We start from the raw sequence: 18,187 nt of genomic DNA, 5'->3' as shown, positions 1-18,187 counted from the left end.
TGAAGAACTATGAGGGACTAAATTGTAATTTTACCAAATTAAATGATGACTCAAGGATGGAATTTTAAAAGATAATGAAGGGCAAAATGGTCAATTGGAAGAGAGAGAAATTTAGAAAGCAATGATAATGTTGGAGATATTTTAGATTAAATAAATAAATAAATAATAGTTTATTAATATTTTAATTTAATTTTTAAATGATATTTTATTATTTTATTATTATTTTATTTAGTATATATAAGGAAAGAAAGATGAAGAATCATCATCTTTCATTTCCCATGCAAACCAACGTAAGAGAAGAAGAAGAAAAGAAATTTTCTTTCTTTACAATTTAATCCTTTCATAAAAAATTCATTATTTTCACCTAAAAATTGAAAGAATTTCCATAGCCATCAAAAGAGAAAGATAGCAAGGAGATGATAGGGAGCAAGAATATCAAGTTGGATTCAAGAAATAGAAGCTGGAGGAGAGAGAAAAATTAAGTTAAAGATTGAAGTAAATAAGAAAATGTAAGAACATCAAGATTTCAATATATTTTTAAGTTTAATATTGTTGAAAAAAGCATGGAATTGATGTTGATTTAGAGTTTTCTTATATATGGTCTTATGTTCTTGTCATGTTAGTGAAGAGAAAATAAGAGAAAGTGATGAGAAATAGTGTAGAAAAAGAAAATAAGGGTGTTATAAACATGGTAATTAATATATTGCACTAAAACAGTTCTGGACAACAGCTGTAGTTTAACTTTTGAAAAATCACCAAAAATTTTAGAAATCGAATTATAGGATGAATAAAATATTAAATTAAAGCTTCTTGAGTCTAGTTTCTTATAGAAGAAATTATGTAAGAAATGGAATTGTAAATCATGAGATATAATAAATTTTGTGAGACAAGGTCAGAATAATTTTGGGTTCCCCTGTTCTGACTTTGAAAAATCATAAAAAATTGGATAAAAATAATTATGGGTTTAAATTTATATTTTTATAATCCTTAATGAGTCTATTTTCAATATAAATAAACACAAACATCATTCGAATTATGTACGAGGAGATAATTAATTTTAGTGAAGAAGGGTCAGAACTGTCAGACAGCAGAACAGGGGTAACTTTAAAGAATAAACTGTACTTATTTACTAAACCAAAAATTCTGAAAATTTTATGGTAAGAAGATATATGAGTCTAGTTTCAGGAAAAATTATCGGATCTTAATTTGGAGTTCTATAGCTCCAGATATAAATAATTTAGTGACTATGACGCATATAGACAGCTTGAATATTCATAAAAGTAAATAATAAAAATTATGGATAATGTTACTTACAAGTGTGTTATCTATATTAAGGATGTGTAATGGAGAGGAGGAGGAGGAAAAATATGTATGAATATTCATTTAGCATGGCTAATTTGCATATTTTAGGCTCAGGGACTAAATTGAATAAAAGTAAAATTTTATGGGCAATTTTGCAAAAATGTCAGAAATGACCAAATTGCATGAAATGGATTATTTTATTATTTAAATTACAAAATTGAATGAAATTATTAATTTAGTTCAAGATCGGGGGAAAACATGTTTTAGGATTAAATTGAAAAGTGTTGAAATTATGAAAAATTCTGATATTTTATAGAATTCATGGGCTGTTATCAATATATATGAGAATAATAGCTGGAAATAAGGATTAAATTACAAGAATTTTATTTTCTTGACCCTAAGGATGAAATCATCATTAATTAAAAGTTTAGGGGCAAAATGGTAATTTTGCCTAGAGCATTAATTAAATGCATTAGAATATGAAATGAATGAAAATGATGATCAAATTTATTTATAAAGATCCGGACGACTCAAATATGAGGCTTGATCGTGGAAAAGAAAAGATATCGGATTAATGAAATTATAAACACAAACAAGCAATGAGGTAAGTTTGTGTAACTTGAATTGTATTTTAAATACTTGAAATATGTGGTTATGTGATGAAAATATGATTTGAATGTTCAATTCATGATAATTGATGAAATATTGATAATACTCGATATAAATTGAAAATATATCCTGGTTGAATGAAAGGAAAAATTCGATAGATCTTTGAAAAGGAATTGACTGTAAAAAGGATCTAGCCCGGACGGGTGATCCTATTCTGATATAGCCCTCCCGAAGAATACGTGTAAAATAGATTTAGCCTGGACGGGTAATCCGAATTAGGGTTTGAATTTAGCCGGGACTGGTAATTCAGATCCAAGCTCATTACAGTAATTGTCGTTGCAGGGGATTTAGCCTAGACTGGTAATCCCACTGTAAGGATGAGGTTCGCGGGAGCGTGCTCTCTGATATGAAATGTATAAGACCATGGTTGAAAGATACCATGGCAACCTGATATGAAATGTGTAAGACCATGGTTGAGACCATGGTTGAAAGATACCATGGCAACGTGATATGAAATGAATAAGACCATGGTTGAAAGATACCATGGCAACATGAATGAAATGAACAAGACCATGGTTGAAAGATACCATGGCAACATGACAGAAAATGAGTAAGACCATAATTGAAAGACACTATGGCATCATGTTAAAGATAGATAAGACCGTGGATGGGAGACGCTATGACATCTGTTAAACAATTGATATTCAGGTAATATGTATCAGACGATGAATGGTTATATGAAATGGTTGTGTGAAATGTTTACAAGAACTGGTTATATGGAAATATATGTATAAAATAGTTGTATGAAATAATTATGAAGATAGATAAACGAAATAAGTATAAGTACATGAAATATAATTTATGCTAAGTTTGATATAAGCTATTACCGGAATAAATATACATAAAATATATGAAAATGATGGAGCATGAAATATTGATATAATGAAATGAATGATATATGTTTATGAAGAAACGGTAAGAGCATGATATGTTTCATGACATGTACATATATGATTATCTTTGATATGTTGATACAAGGAAATTATATAAGTTGAGACTATTATTAAACTCAAGTGTGATATGTCGAGAAAATAGATATATCAATGTTGAATTTATATGAGATATGTGCAAGTATACTAATAATGTTGCTGTTTGATGCTTATATAAGTGCGAAACTGTTGATTGAATGGTAATATATTTATTTATATGAAGCATTGAATCGGTAAGTATTTAAATTTTTTTTTTGATGATCTACAAATTCTAGTAATGCTCCAAAACCCTGTTTCGACGACGGATACGGGTTAGGGGTGTTACAATAGTCTTAGTCTGCATTAATAAAATATATTATTCTTCAATCTTTTCTTATTAAGTTTGAATTTGTAGTCATCAAGGTCCAAAATATGGTTTTATAGTCATTGTTAAACCCTCAATTAATTCTCAATAAGATTAATATATGCTATGCTATGAATTTTTATACTATTTGAAATTCAAATTTTCTAATTTTCGGTTTAATTGTTAAAACTATTAATATTTTGAAATTAATAGAAAATAGAAAAAAATGATGTTTGTAATAAACTTAAATTTAATAGAAAAATTTTAATATTGTTAACCGTTGAATTTGCATTTTTAAATCTATAGAGGTAGAAAAACTAAATATCTTAATGCTCTCTTTGGGAACTTCAATTTTGAAAATTCAGATTTAGATTTCATTTATATGAAAATGGTAACGATAATATGCACATATTATGGATAAATCAATTGAGATTCAATCTAAAATAAATAAAAAAGTATAAAAAAATCCAAAAATATTTTTCCTCTAACAACTCTATGGATTTGAGGAGTTATCATAAATGTTAAATTTTATAATTCACTACTTAATTTATACTATTTTAAAATTTGAAACCCAAATTCTAAAATTTTAATTCCCAAATAAAAGTAGAATTAAATTTCAAATGTAAAAGGTATAAAGACTTGTAGTACATTTTAACTAACATCTTATTATTGTCGAAGTATTGATTAATCGTTTATATCATCCGTTTAGTAGCAACAACTAATATTATTATTATGAATAATCTCTTGGCTTAAGAGTCAAAAATATTATGTAATCAAACATGAATTTAGTTCCAAATAACCCATCACATGCCTTCAATTATAAAATTAATAACAAAAATTATGTTAAATAAAAAATTATTCTTTTGATACAATAATTAATTGAACCTAGATAAATTCTTAAAAGAAATAATTACTCGATTGATAGATTATAACTTTTTTTTCACTCAAAATGAACTATTTGAATGATTTTTTTATGAAAATATTATTTTTTAATATTCAAAATGAGACATAATTAATCTACACCATTTTTAAAGGCTCTATGTATATTGCCTCAATCTTCTTCTTTTTTTTTTTTTTTCCTTATTTGCTTGTAGAAATGAAATTCAAAGGCCAAGCTCCAAGGGATTAAAACCCTCTACATCATTGGCTAAAGGAAAGCCATATTTTAAACCTGTCAACTAGCCAACAAGAGACAAGATCTCTTTGACTAGTATATTCTAAACCAAAATAGGGGAATGATGTTTAAAGTAAGTTAAATTTTACAATATTTTTTTCAATTTTATTTAAGTTAAGGTATACCTGTGATTAAAAACAATGATAATGGTGAAATTAAATACTGTAATTATTAGAAAAAAGATTTTACTTCCCAACTAAAAGCACACTATCAATACAATTTACAGTAATCAAAAGTCTACCTACAAATATGTTTAGGCCTAAGTTCAATTCCTTAAATAATAAGGCTTAGTTTGAGTGAACCTCCCTAAGACTAGACTCCACGTTTCCATCATCTCCACATTGATTCGAAAACTCACCCATTTCAACCTCTATCTACTTATCTCTTGAAAGATTTAATGACACCATCTCTACTTTCCTTAAAGCGACATTAACATGAAAACTTACGATTGTCCATATATACTGCATTGTTTGAGTTGGAAGATAAAATTTTGGTCAATAACATTAATATCATCAATGCCATTTTCTAAATAACTTTGTCATGCTTTTGAAATCAAAAGTAGTTTTTCGCTGTCTATCACTGTACTTTTGACATTTAAATATTTACATTTGGATGAAATGAATTTATTAAATTCATATATCAACTTTTCTTAATTTAAAAATGCACCTTTTTCACATTTCAAACCCATTTTTTAAAACTAAATTCTTGGTTCGAAAGCATTTTAAATCATATGTATGATTTCATACATCATTGGAAAAAAAATTAAAAATAAAATATAGCAGACGTAGACTGTTGTAGAGATATCCAAGCCTGCAATTCTCTGTATAATATCGAAAGTGCTTTTGCTCCCAACATATACCATTTTTTTTTCCAAAGCTTTTAGTTTTGCAGATAAAATACACAAAAATGAGCTATATCTATTGTTTACTAAGAATTATGTCACTTAATTATTAATAAAGAGTAATAATTATTTAAGTAGATATCTATTGCGTAACTATATTTATTGTTAAAAGATGTACTTATCCATTAAATAATTATGTTTCTTCATAAGAACTCGTATAAATAGGAGTGAAATTTTATTTGTACGACACACTCAAAAATATAGAAACAAAGGTTTTTTTTTCTATTCTCTCACCATCATTTATATTCCTATATTGGTCTGTAAAGAATTCTTTATAGAAATTGGTATGTTTGTTATGCTTTGCTTAGTGCTCAATGAACTGTTTCCAGCAGTGCAAAACATAAACAATCATTAGGCTTCATTGTATCCTCAAAAACAATTTTTATTTTCTTTTATAAAGTTTTGTATTGAAGTGATTTTGACTATAAATGAAATAAGTAATATGCATATGCATGGTTAATTTTTCCAGTCGGTGTAGAATGGTGGAAAACATTGACTTATATAATAAAGTAATTATTCTGATACGAAATCTTCTAGTGATTAGTTTAACATCAATTTCACCATTGATATATACCAATACTAATAATAACTATAGACTTGTATGAAAATTCTACTATTTTTCAAGGGCTTAGGTAGCATTTGGTATGATGGAAAATAACTATTTTCTTGAAAATTTAATTAGTTGAAAAGTGATTTTAATGTTTGGTATGTCAAATTTTATTTATTTTCTTCTAAATCTAACTTTCCATTGGAGGTTATTTTCTCATCAACATGACAATGTAATTCCATGATAAAACGTGAGAACGTTATTTTCACATGTAGATTGAAAAGTTTCAAAAATATCAAGACTAAATTAACCTTATTTTATATTAGTTTAGGATATTAGTCTATTAATAAATATTGTAAATAAATAAAAAAGTCATTGCCTCCTTCCTACTTGATTTTCTTCACTACTAAACATATTTTTCGAAAGTAAGATTTTTTCCTTGATATTATATTTATTTTCTATCGTTTTTCTTTTTTTTGATATATTAATTTAAAATTTAATTTTATTATAATATTATGAATTTTTACGAGCAAAAGGAGAAAAATAAAGTTTAGGATTAGATCTAAGGTTGATTTGATCATAACCTTTACCTTGAATTATGATTTGTTATATATAATTGAGAATTCTACTGAAATGGTTTCAAGAGTAAGCAAATGATTGATGGCCAATTTAGAAGTAAAATAGAGGAGACAATGATCAATCAAATTTCAAGCAGTTATGTATTATATTAGTGAATTATGTTTTTTTCGATATCCAAATTAAGTAAATTATGTTACATTGCGGCTTTGAAAAATAATGTAAAAATATCAATTAAAATTTTATATTAAATATTTAATTTAAATATTTTTAAGAATAAATTTTATGATAAAATTTCAATACATAAATATTTTATTTTATTTAATTAGGATAAATTGTAAGTTATTATTAGTGAACCAAAGATTGTAAAGTAAGTTTACTATCAACCACATCCATTAAAATCATAACATGGGAAAGCATTAAATGTGTGATTGATTTTAAAAAATATATATTTTCATTTTACAAAACTAAAATACCAAAAAATGTAGGGTTGAAAATTGAAATTTGGTTTTGAAAATGAAAATTAAAGAAGTTTCTCAAAATAAAAGAAAATAAATTTCAATCGGGGCCTTATTGTTACATTATTAAGAAATACAAATAATGAATATAATAAAAAAATTGGAAGGGGATGAAGAAGTGAGAAGTGCATAAGGTTGGTTTCTGATGGTATTTTTACAATACAACTGCGTCACCAGGTTGATCACCAGGTGGATTGAGTGTGACATAAAGCAAAGATATGCAAATTGCCAAAAGCCCTGCCCAAACATAGATGATGGTGGGTACCCTTCCTCGTCTTCCCATCAATCCTTTGGCGAATGGGTACATATGACACAATACCCAGAATGCGAAGAACAGTCCTCCGAACAGCTGTGTCCATTGTGGTATCACACTGTAGATTTGTCTCGATATCCCTATCACCACTGCCAATAGGGTAACGATTATGATGGTTAATGGCATTATGAACAGACTGGTCCATTTCACAAGGTAAAGATCCGCATATATGTCGTTTTCATCTTCGCTAGCCGATTTGGTGGTCAATGTGAATGAGATCTCAATTCCGGCTACTACTTTTAGGAGACCTTGGATGACAGCCACTAAGTGAGCACTTGTTCCACCAATGACCCAAAATTGTTCATTTCGCCACCATTCCTCGAGCCCGATCCCGGACCATTTCACTTCTAGGAGGGACATACAGCAAAGGGTTACAGTGATGACAAAGAGATAAAGAAGGAAGGCGACGTTGAGGCCTTGCACAATGAACTGTCCTGAAAACAGTGAAAGAGCTGGGAGGAAGCAATAAACCACCAAGAAAATGGAGGTAAATGGGTAGAATCCAACGTTGAGATAGGCAATGCGTTGTAGGAACTTGAGTCGTCGAGTTGCGAACAAAGGATTGTTTTTAGAGTAAAAGATTTCGACTGAACCAGTGGCCCATCTCAGCACTTGGTGAAGCCTGTCCGTCAAGTTAATTGGTGCAGTTCCTCTAAATGCATCACGCTTGGTCACACAATACACCGATCGCCACCCACGGTTGTGCATCCTATATCCCGTCACCACATCCTCCGTCACGGACCCGTAAATCCAACCTACTTTGTCACCCCAATCCGTGTTATCCTCATACCAACAGGAAATGACAGCCACTGCCTCAGCCACCATTTGTGCATCCAGTGGTTGGCGTGGAATCAGTAATGCACCTGGAGGTCGGCCGTTCATCACCGACATGTGATCAGCAAGGGGACGTCCTTGGTACTCAGCCACGGCTATGCTTTCATTGAACATGGTTGAATTACCAAATTTCCTTGGAAGATCCAAGTCAGGGTGCACATTTAGGGGCTGTGCATCATCTTCTCCTGATAGTGCTGGCTTCGCTGGAATGGTATCAGCTGGTGACTTATTCTGCCCAAACACACCTGTATACTCGTTTGCCCTTGGTGGGTGGAACCCATACAGTGCGTAACGTCGGAACATACACCCCGTTCCTACATACACTGGCCCTTGAAGTCCATCAAGTGCTCTCATACTTCCTGTTGTCACCCAAAAATATGGTCAATGTCAGAACTTGGTTTAATTACAATTATAAATTGGGGTTAGTAGGAGTAGGGGTGAACTGAATTCAGTTTTCAAGTTGGAGTAAGAGTCGGTATGTTTGAATATTTGAAATAATACCATCAAAGAAGACAGTGTTATGATTAGCGTATCGATCTGAAGGGTCAATCCCTTCAAACCGTTGTGGGAACTGAATATAGCAAATACGATCACCGCCACGGTCCATCATGAAGCACATCCCTTCTTTGATGGCCATAGAATTATAGATGTAATGGTCACAATCCAAATTGAGTATAAAAGGTCCATTGGACAATATCGCTGAAGCTCTAACCATTCCATTCATGGCGCCAGCTTTCTTGTTATGGTCAAAACCTGGACGTTTCTCCCTTGAAACATACGAGAACATTGGTATCCTTATGTCAATCCCTGTGAAGTCTAAACTTTTCTCATCTGGCTGACCCATCACTGGATCAGGTTCTGGGAATTTACTCATCACCTACCACACATTCCATAATTCAATCATCTTTAAAGCAAAATGGGTTCCATTAGTTTGATTGAAAAATTCGAAAAGAAAAATACCTGCAAGATTCCAGCATGGTCTCCCTTGGAATGGTCAGCAATTGGATTGAGCCATGTCCCAGGCCAGTGGGTGCCGTCGGCCATCCAAGTGGCCTTCTCCACTTGGAAATCCGGTGGCAGTGTCCCACCGTTCTTCTCTTTGGCAAGACTTTTCTCCTTTATTGCCTCCCTAGAGTTGTACATATCACATCTTTTACGTATCGTCTCGGGGAGACCATTGATCCTTACCTTGAACTCATCATACTCCCTTTTGATCCAACGCCTGTCCTTAACAAAATCAGGCCGTTTCTTGTTCTTGGTTGGATCGGTTTTCAAGTTGAAATAGCTGTCTGGGTTCCTAGGTTCAATGTCATGTTTTCGACAAAATGGCACCCACACCTCTGCAAAACGAATTGCCTCAGCCATGGCCTCAAACGTGAGAATGGCACCACCATCGTCTGAAATATAGGCAGAGAGTTTTTCCACAGGATAATTAGCAGCCATGATGGATAAAATGGTGTTGGCAGTGACAAGGGGAGGTTCCTTTTCAGGGTCAGCCGTAGAGACAAAGACATCTACACCCGGCAAGTCCGACCGACCAGTCGGGTTTGACGGAGAAACCTGTTCGAACTTTTCATGGAGGACAGCAAGGTCAGTGGCTCGATTAATAGGGTTGAGCTTAGGAAGACTGTCTAATAGCCAAGAAAACGCAAACCATGACTCGCACACACATGACATACCCCATAGCCACATTGCATCCGGGTTGGGATTCCTCCAACGCCAGGCAAGGAAAAAGAAAAGAACCACCAAACGTATCAATATCAAGAACCTGTAAGGACTAAGAATGCCAGACTTAACCGGAACCTTCCTCGTCAATGGCTTCCATGGCTTATCCATAAAATCCGACATTGATACACCACCATCTACTCCAAATTGATCATCCTCTTGCCAATACGCATTCCCAATCCCATACTTGGCTTTGGACTCATACAACCAACGACTATGATCAAAATCCCCTGTTTGGCTCCTTAACAACATTGACTTATTATTTGCAGACTTCATTACCGACATCCTTTTATCTTCTTTCGACCCATCCCCACCATGAGAGTCCGTAGAGGGTTGGTTATCAGGCGTAGGTGGCATCATCACAGTGTAATTGATGTAATCATTTTGGCCCGATTGATTGCCGGTGACATCCATATCATCATCCCTCGATAAGTTCACAATCCGGCCACTCGTTGTCCTACGAGCAAATTTTACTCCCTGAGATGATGATTGGGCTGTATTCGTTTTCTTTGGTTTGGATGTCGCCATTGTTGATGTTGATAGTTGCTTTGGTTAGCTTTTTAACCAGCTAAACAAAGCAATTTTTTATTTTGTTCTAATGTGCAAAATGCACTTTTTTTTTAAATAAAAAAGTTCATTAATGTTGGATTCAAAATTGGGATTAACGTTTTAAACCATGTTTATTTGTAGTTCTTGGTTGAAGAAATTAAAGGGTTGAAACTGCGTTGACTTGTTGAATGGTTTAAAACTATGGTTTTTGTTTTTGTGTTAATTTCCTTTTATTTAGTGAATGGTGTAGAGATTTTCACTCCCTTTGTTTAAGCTTGACCTTTTATTTTTTTTATTTCTACTTAAATTCAAATTTATTCTTCATTTATTGACCACCAATTAAAAGACATTTAAAAGAGAAAAATAATTTTGATTGTTAAAATTTTATATTTTTATAATATAAATAAGTATTTATTATTTTAATAATTATTTTTATAAGTTCATATAATTTTAATATTTTTAATATATAGTAATTTTATAAAAAATTACTTTTAATGATTTTTAATATTTTTTAATATTTTATGAGAAAATATTAGATTAAACCATAAGTTGTCACATGTTATCATCTGGTTGGCTTGTCAATTTATTTTAACAATAAACATGGTATCACATATTTCGTTAATAAATTAGTTTAATTGATTATTTTAATCAACAAAAGAGGCTATAGAGACCTAATTGATTTTTTACATTTTTAAAGACTTTTTCGACAAATAAATCTTTTAATATCATATTTTACATAAATTTATAAATATTTCTATTTATTTTATTTTGTTCATAAAATGTAAATTATCCTGTTTGTTTGAACAAATAACGAAAAGGAAGAAATTTAAAAGTCTAATATATTATTTGGTACTTATATTTAGTTTTAATGTTTAATTTAATATTTAAATTTTTTATCCTAATTTAATATCTAAGTTTGACTTTAATGTTCAATTTAATGCCCAAACTAAACAACACTGTGTAGCCCACTAAATATTTAACACGTGTGCTCAAAACATATATACTTAATTAGGATAAAAGAATAATCCAGGTATCAAATTGAATATTAAAGTTAAACTAAGTTGTTCAAAGAACAACTCAACTCAAGTATCAATTAGAAAAAAACTAGATACCAAATTGAACAATGAAACCTACCAAATTGAGACACAAAATTCAAGTACCAAATTGGACATTAAAACCAAATATAGGTACCAAAATGGTATATTAACCCTCTTAAAATTAAAATAAAAAATAAAAACCGCGTGACAGTAATCAAATTCAAAATTCCTAGATTTAATACGTACAAACAAATTTCCTACGTGTGTGTATATATATGTATGCATAAAATCCAGCATTTCTTCATTTTTCTATATCTTCTCGGATCCCATCGACCCTCCTAAGTCATCTCTCACTGATTTTCAACCTTTGCGGATTTGAATCCTTTGCTTGAGGGTTAGGGTTTTGAGAGATGGGGCAACAGTCTTTGATCTACAGCTTCGTGGCGCGTGGAACTGTGATACTCGCCGAGTACACCGAGTTCACCGGTAATTTCACCGGTATCGCCGCTCAATGTCTCCAGAAACTCCCTGCTTCTAATAACAAGTTCACCTATACCTGCGATGGCCATACCTTCAATTACCTTGTTGAAGATGGATTCAGTAAGAAACTTCTTTTTTTGTTTGGTTGCGATTTGCGATCTTGATCTTTTTTTTCTTTGAAGTTAGTTGACTTTTTTTGTTCTTTAAAAATCGGATTGTTTGGTTAATGATTTCAAATATGATAATCAGCTTGCGATCTGTTTTGTTGTTTAGTTTTGATTTGGCTTTTCTCTATGTGTTGATTGGTATTGCCATGTGTTGGATCTAGGCTTAGTTTTGATTTGCAAGGTCTTTTTGCATGGATTTGTTTTCATTTCTTAGTTTTGTACTATATTCTGTTTGGTTTTACCAAGGGAAGAGAGGGGGGAAGGGACTTAATTTGAGCTGTTGATTGTATGGAAAAAGATGTATGGATTCATTTTTGCGACTTCTTTTTACGTTGATTTCCTTGATTTTATCTCATTTTGACATGTGCATATACTCGTGTAACTAGTGTGAATAAATAAAACGAAGCAAAGATAGATTACTTGAAGCCATTAAATGTATTCATTATTCACCCTTACAGAGAAGGTTTTCTTGGTGTGACTCGGCGATAGTAATGTGTTCTTATATAAATGTTTAGGTACGCAATGATGTTTTGTTTGGATGTATGAAACATGATTAAGAATCTGGACAGTTATGTTAATGATGGATGTTGTAATATTCTTCTTTAGAGGGTGATGTATACCATTTTCCTTTTTTTGGATTGGCAAATTAATGTAATATGCGGTCTGGGTGCATTAATTAGATAAGTCTAAAACATCATCTGGTTATTGTAACCTCATTTATAGGTTCGCATAATTTGCAAGTTGCAAGAAGCGTTCTGGTCTGACGTAGGTTTAATTTTATTTATATGAATGCATGTGCATGTGCTCTGCATCTGGGTGCTAAGGTGGTAGTACGAAATGAATGCTTAACATATAGAAAGTAAAGAAAAATGCTGGGAAGCAAAGGGATCTTGCGAAGAGATAACCGGTAACAAACAAGGAAAAAAATGGAACTCCTTGTAAGACATTTAAAATTAGTGTCCGCTGTCATGATCATCTTTTCAATCAAAGAATCATACCTGTCGATGGGGCATATCCATGTTGTGCTCATTTATACATTACAGCTGGCTGCTTTCTTTTAGCTGCTACTTGGGTGAATGTGTATATTAATTTTGAAGCCATTGATTACATGCATAATCAATTTCCTTATTTCAGAGGAAGGGAGGGATTCTTTCCTTTCCTAAATGGTTTTAATTATAGTTCTACATGCTGACTTCTGGTATGATTTTGTTGATCTTGGCTTCGGTAGGAAAAGAATCATCAATGAATTTTTAATAACTTGTAATTTCTTAATTTCATATTTCATATACTCAGTTTATGAAATGCTTTTGATGCTGCAGCCTACTGTGTAGTTGCTGTTGAATCTGCTGGCAGGCAAGTTCCAATTGCATTTCTGGAAAGAGTTAAGGAAGACTTCAACAAGAGATATGGTGGAGGAAAGGCTGCAACTGCTACGGCCAAAAGTCTGAATAGAGAATTTGGGTATCTAGCTCTCTATGTATCTTCTCATAGATTTATTTATTTTTATTTTCTGGAAACATGCTTAGTACTTTATACATAATAGGTCCAAGTTGAAGGAGCATATGCAGTACTGTGTGGACCATCCTGAAGAAATCAGCAAACTTGCTAAAGTGAAGGCTCAGGTTTCTGAAGTCAAGGGTGTTATGATGGAAAACATCGAGAAGGTAATTGGCTGCTGCTAACTCTATCACTGTTCACATGTAGTTTTGAGGGTTAATACATGGCAAGATGCGTAGCCAGCTTTTTGTACTTGCAACTTGCCAGGCATGGCATACAAAACAGAATGAAACTTTAGATATATTGCATGTGGTGTGTTGTTCTTTTTTGTTAGTAATGCTTTTCTTTGACCAGGTCCTTGACCGTGGTGAGAAGATTGAGTTGCTGGTGGATAAAACTGAGAACCTTCGTTCACAGGTTAGTCCTATACAGTCTACATTTTTTGGGTAACTGAATCGACTGCTTTGTGCTTTGGTGAAGTTGTTTCCTTATCAAGTCTAGAAAATATTATAATTTTTCTCAATCTAAGTTTCTATTGTAAATATTTTGTATGGAATGGTTTCTTTATACCTCATATGCTGATGTAGGGTGCATTTAATTTAAAATTGAATTACAGGCCCAAGATTTTAGGCAGCAGGGAACAAAGATGAGGAGAAAGATGTGGCTTCAGAATATGAAGATAAAATTGATCGTTTTGGGTATCCTGATTGCCTTGATTCTTATCATTGTGCTGTCTGTCTGCCATGGCTTCAATTGTTAAAATCTGTCTTGGATTTCCCTTGTTCTGCTTTTTGCTGCCTTGCTGACTGGAGTTTCGATAGATTGGTTTGTTTTACTTTGTTGTTTTAGGCCGCATATTTCTCCCTTCGCTTGCCATATAGTAGGATAGAGGGAGACTTTGTATCTTGGTTGATTGTATAGGTTATAGTTCCATTGAAGGATTTCTTCTCTCATGTTGTAATGGAGAAATACTTGGATGCCTGCATATCCCTTCCCACCCCCCCTTTTTCTTTTGAAATGTTATTGACTTGGTTGTTTTGACTTGTTATTTTTTTTCTTATGGATCTTACCATGTTCGACATTCATGTTCAATGCATGCTCAGGATATGATCTTTCAAATATCTTCCAAATACATTATACCGGTTATTGATCTATCTTTCTTTAGTTCTTGTTATATTTGATCCATCATCTTGAAGGAGTTGAAGAAATATAGGTACATATTTGAGGATCATTTATTAGGGAACAAGTAGGTCACTTAAATTGCTGATTATGATATGGAAGGGGTTTTAAGGCACTTTGAAACGATTGGTATGGTTTGGTGAGAAGCTTTTTCTTTTTCTTCTACTATAAAAATGAATCGAATTCTATTTGGTGGTTGGGTCGTTTAACCTAATGAGAAAGCATTTAGATTCTTCTTAGTTTTTCAAATCAAACATTGTCAAATTCCATGTTTTTTTGTCTAGACTAGGAGTTGATGAGAAGCAAAGGAAAAATGTGGCACAAGCCCTATTATGTATGTATTCCCATACTACTTAGTTTAATGCTATAAAATAACAAAGGAAATTCAATTTCCAGAAGAATCAACAGATTTGACTTGTTCATATGAACAATGAATGAACCTTCTCAACTATTTGGAGGTTTGATACATATAGTATTACACATATTCAATCACAAATTTCTAGAAGTGATCAACTAAAACTCTTGAATAATATGATTTAGTTTTGTGAAAAACAAGTGAGGGGTTTTATAATGTCTTAGTTTCTGTCCAAAATATGATTACTTCTTAAATAAGAGACATGGTCATATATAAAGAAAATTAAACAGAAAATTTAATCATCCCAACTGGAGTATTTTTGGTTAGCTCTTTGCTTGACAGGACCACTTAGCTAACAAAATCATTTTATCAACAACTAAATTTAGCCAGGTTTGACTCTCTGTATTTGAAATTTGTTCATGTAATTAAAGATTTTATATGCCTTGTATTCATATCTAAGTATGACTATGATGCAAATGTCAAATATAAATACTTGGAAAAAAAAAAAAGTAGAAGTAAGACCTAATGTACCAAATGAAATTTGGTTTATAAACGGGCTTGACATCTACTATACATTTTCTTTTCAATTAAGTTCAAAGTAAAACTATACTATGTCTAATTTTAAGTTTAAAAAAATATTTTCGGATAGAATAAGGATATAAAAGGATCATGAAAACAAGGGTGCATCATTATGGAAAGATGAACTCCCTTGATTGGTCCAGTGGTTAAAGATTGTTCACTTATAAAACTCACCTGAATTCAAACCTTAAAAGGGAAGTGATAGGCTTTTATTGGGGTGATTAGAACATTATTCTAAAGAAGCATTAGCACTATGAACCTTCAAGGGAACTGTGATAGGCCTTCATTTGGGTGATAGAACATTATTCTAGAGAAGCATTAGCACCATGGAAGACGGATGGTAAACTTATATATAATATTAATTTTGAACCAAACTTTAATTATATCTCTACTAACAAACAATATAGAAGCTTAAATATAATTATTAAATATCTTTTATCAGCTTAATAGACTCAAACATGTTAATAGATTTTTTTAAGTACAAATTCTAATAATAGTTTTTTTTATAATGATTAATTTAGTTAAGGTAATTTGGATGGTTAATATCTCAAAAGAATCAAACCACTTTTCTTAACTAAAATAATAATTAACGTTAATTTTTTAATAATGTTGTGTGACAGTCCAATACTTTATATTGATATATCACTATTTGTTTTATATGTTACGTCAACAAATGTTTTACAATTTATAAAAATATTTGAAAACTAAAATAAAATTTGAAAAATTTTAAAAAGTTTATAAATATTCAAAACATAGCACAAAGTGCACATGATTACCATGCGAACTATTTGTTTAAATTTAATTTAACCTTTTAATTAGTATTTATATTAAAAATAATAATTTAATTTTTGAATAATTAATGATTAAATTTAACTCTTTTAAAATATTGAAAATTAAATTTAACTAAAAATAATAATAAAAGTGAAGTTCACAAATAATATAAATGTCTATAATTATCTACGAAGTGTTTTTTATTATTATTGATTGTGCATTTAAAGTTTTAAACAGGCTTAAAAACTTTTACCTTCTTTTATGTACCCGAAAAACAAAAACTTCAATTTACATGCAATTTTATTATTATATTTTTTGAAAAGATACTAAAACTAAGTTATAAGTCTTATAAAATTGATACACAATTTTATAAGTCTTATGTAGTATTAGTAAATAATAACATAATATATCATTATTAATTAAATAAGAAATAGTAGAGGGCTTATAAATAAATACTAATAATTTTATTTAAACATGATTAAACATTAATAGTGACTATTATAAATTAATGCTAAAACTCTAAACTTTAAACCCTAAATTCTTAAACCTAAGATATTAAAACCGAAAGTTATTAATGTTTATTTATAATAGTCACTATTAACATCTAATTATGTTTAAAAATTAAATATACTACAAGTAAATGCTAAAACTCTAAAATCAAAATTCAAAACCTTAAACCTTAAATCCTTAAATCTAGATCTTAAACCCTAAAAGTTATTAATATTTATTTGTAATAATCACTATTAATATTTAATTATGTTTAAATAAAATTATTAATATTTATTTACAAATCCTTCCTTTTTTTGTTTAATTTAATAACAATATAATATTATTCATTAACGATACATAAAACTTATACACAGATAATACATCAAATACTATTCATTTTGAAACCATTCAATTAAATTAAAAATGAAATAAATAGATGAAGTTAATGTCATTGTTAAATTGATTTTGCTTGGTCTGGAAATTCCAAAACAGTGGGAGGACAAGACAAAAATCTCTCCTTTATATGTGGTCGAGATAAAAACTAAGCAAATTTCCTTTCAGCCAATAATAATATGAAACGTAGCACTTTCATTGCTTAAAGGAAATTAAAAGAAAAAAATACATAATAATATTTAGTACACTATTAATTAGATTGAGGAGTGTTTTACTATTTTATAAAGATAAAATAAAATGTTAAAAGAATAAATATTTAAAAATACACATGACAAATTTCTAAAATTATTTATAAAATTCAAAATATATTAAATATTAATTCAAAATGTATATACATCAATTTCAAAAGTGTTTATAAAGAACAAGTTAAATAATATTTTGAAAAAGAAAATGTGATTAATAATTTTTAAAATTAAATTTAAAAATACAATTTAAAAGTATGATTTTATTTAAAATATTTTTATTAATTCCCATGGACGGCGGCGATGATGCAAACTCTTCTTTACGAATTTAGTTATTTCTTTTACTAAATAAAGATGTCAAGAAATTGAGTTTATAAATACTAGATTTTGTAATTTTGGGTTTACTAAAATAACACGTGTTCAATTTTTAGATTTGTAATTTTTATAATGAAGTGTTTAAATATAAGTAGTAAAATCCTATCACACTCATATGAGTGTAAAATTACGTACTTATAATACAAGTATGTATTTAAAAATAACATAAAATAATAATCAAAGATAATGTTTAAAATTAATAATATAATAATACATATACAATGGGTATGAAATTAAAATAAA

General features: G+C 30.4%; 2 protein-coding genes across 2 annotated transcripts; one reads left to right on the top strand and one right to left on the bottom strand.

Moving 5' to 3' along the window:
- Positions 1-6,973: 6,973 nt before the first annotated feature.
- On the bottom strand, positions 6,974-10,560 carry LOC108456087 (cellulose synthase-like protein D1). The gene is made up of 3 exons (XM_017754681.2): positions 9,067-10,560; positions 8,608-8,983; positions 6,974-8,465 (listed from the first exon to the last, which is right to left on the bottom strand). Exons 1-3 carry the CDS (start codon positions 10,357-10,359, stop codon positions 7,114-7,116), a joined length of 3,021 nt encoding a protein of 1,006 aa, XP_017610170.1. The 5' UTR covers positions 10,360-10,560; the 3' UTR covers positions 6,974-7,113.
- Positions 10,561-11,629: 1,069 nt separating this feature from the next.
- Positions 11,630-14,682, top strand: LOC108454330 (vesicle-associated membrane protein 721). The gene is made up of 5 exons (XM_017752745.2): positions 11,630-12,017; positions 13,384-13,525; positions 13,608-13,728; positions 13,916-13,978; positions 14,178-14,682. Exons 1-5 carry the CDS (start codon positions 11,828-11,830, stop codon positions 14,319-14,321), a joined length of 660 nt encoding a protein of 219 aa, XP_017608234.1. The 5' UTR covers positions 11,630-11,827; the 3' UTR covers positions 14,322-14,682.
- The last annotated feature ends 3,505 nt before the right edge of the window (positions 14,683-18,187 follow it).

This window comes from Gossypium arboreum, chromosome 9 (assembly GCF_025698485.1).
Source record: "Gossypium arboreum isolate Shixiya-1 chromosome 9, ASM2569848v2, whole genome shotgun sequence".
Lineage (NCBI taxonomy): Eukaryota > Viridiplantae > Streptophyta > Magnoliopsida > Malvales > Malvaceae > Gossypium > Gossypium arboreum.
Note: the sequence above shows the minus strand (reverse complement) of the source record. Positions and strands in the feature narration are given on the sequence as shown.

What these genes read in the sequence shown, in the direction of transcription:
- LOC108456087 (XM_017754681.2), bottom strand. Translation starts at nt 10,359, where the DNA reads ATGGCGACATCCAAACCAAAGAAAACGAATACAGCCCAATCATCATCT. An exon ending in ACCATGCTGGAATCTTGCAG is followed by an intron (nt 8,984 to 9,066) that starts GTATTTTTCTTT and finishes AATGTGTGGTAG; the next exon opens with GTGATGAGTAAATTCCCAGA. An exon ending in TAACACTGTCTTCTTTGATG is followed by an intron (nt 8,466 to 8,607) that starts GTATTATTTCAA and finishes GGGTGACAACAG; the next exon opens with GAAGTATGAGAGCACTTGAT.
- LOC108454330 (XM_017752745.2), top strand. Translation starts at nt 11,828, where the DNA reads ATGGGGCAACAGTCTTTGATCTACAGCTTCGTGGCGCGTGGAACTGTG. An exon ending in AGTCTGAATAGAGAATTTGG is followed by an intron (nt 13,526 to 13,607) that starts GTATCTAGCTCT and finishes TATACATAATAG; the next exon opens with GTCCAAGTTGAAGGAGCATA. An exon ending in TGATGGAAAACATCGAGAAG is followed by an intron (nt 13,729 to 13,915) that starts GTAATTGGCTGC and finishes TTCTTTGACCAG; the next exon opens with GTCCTTGACCGTGGTGAGAA.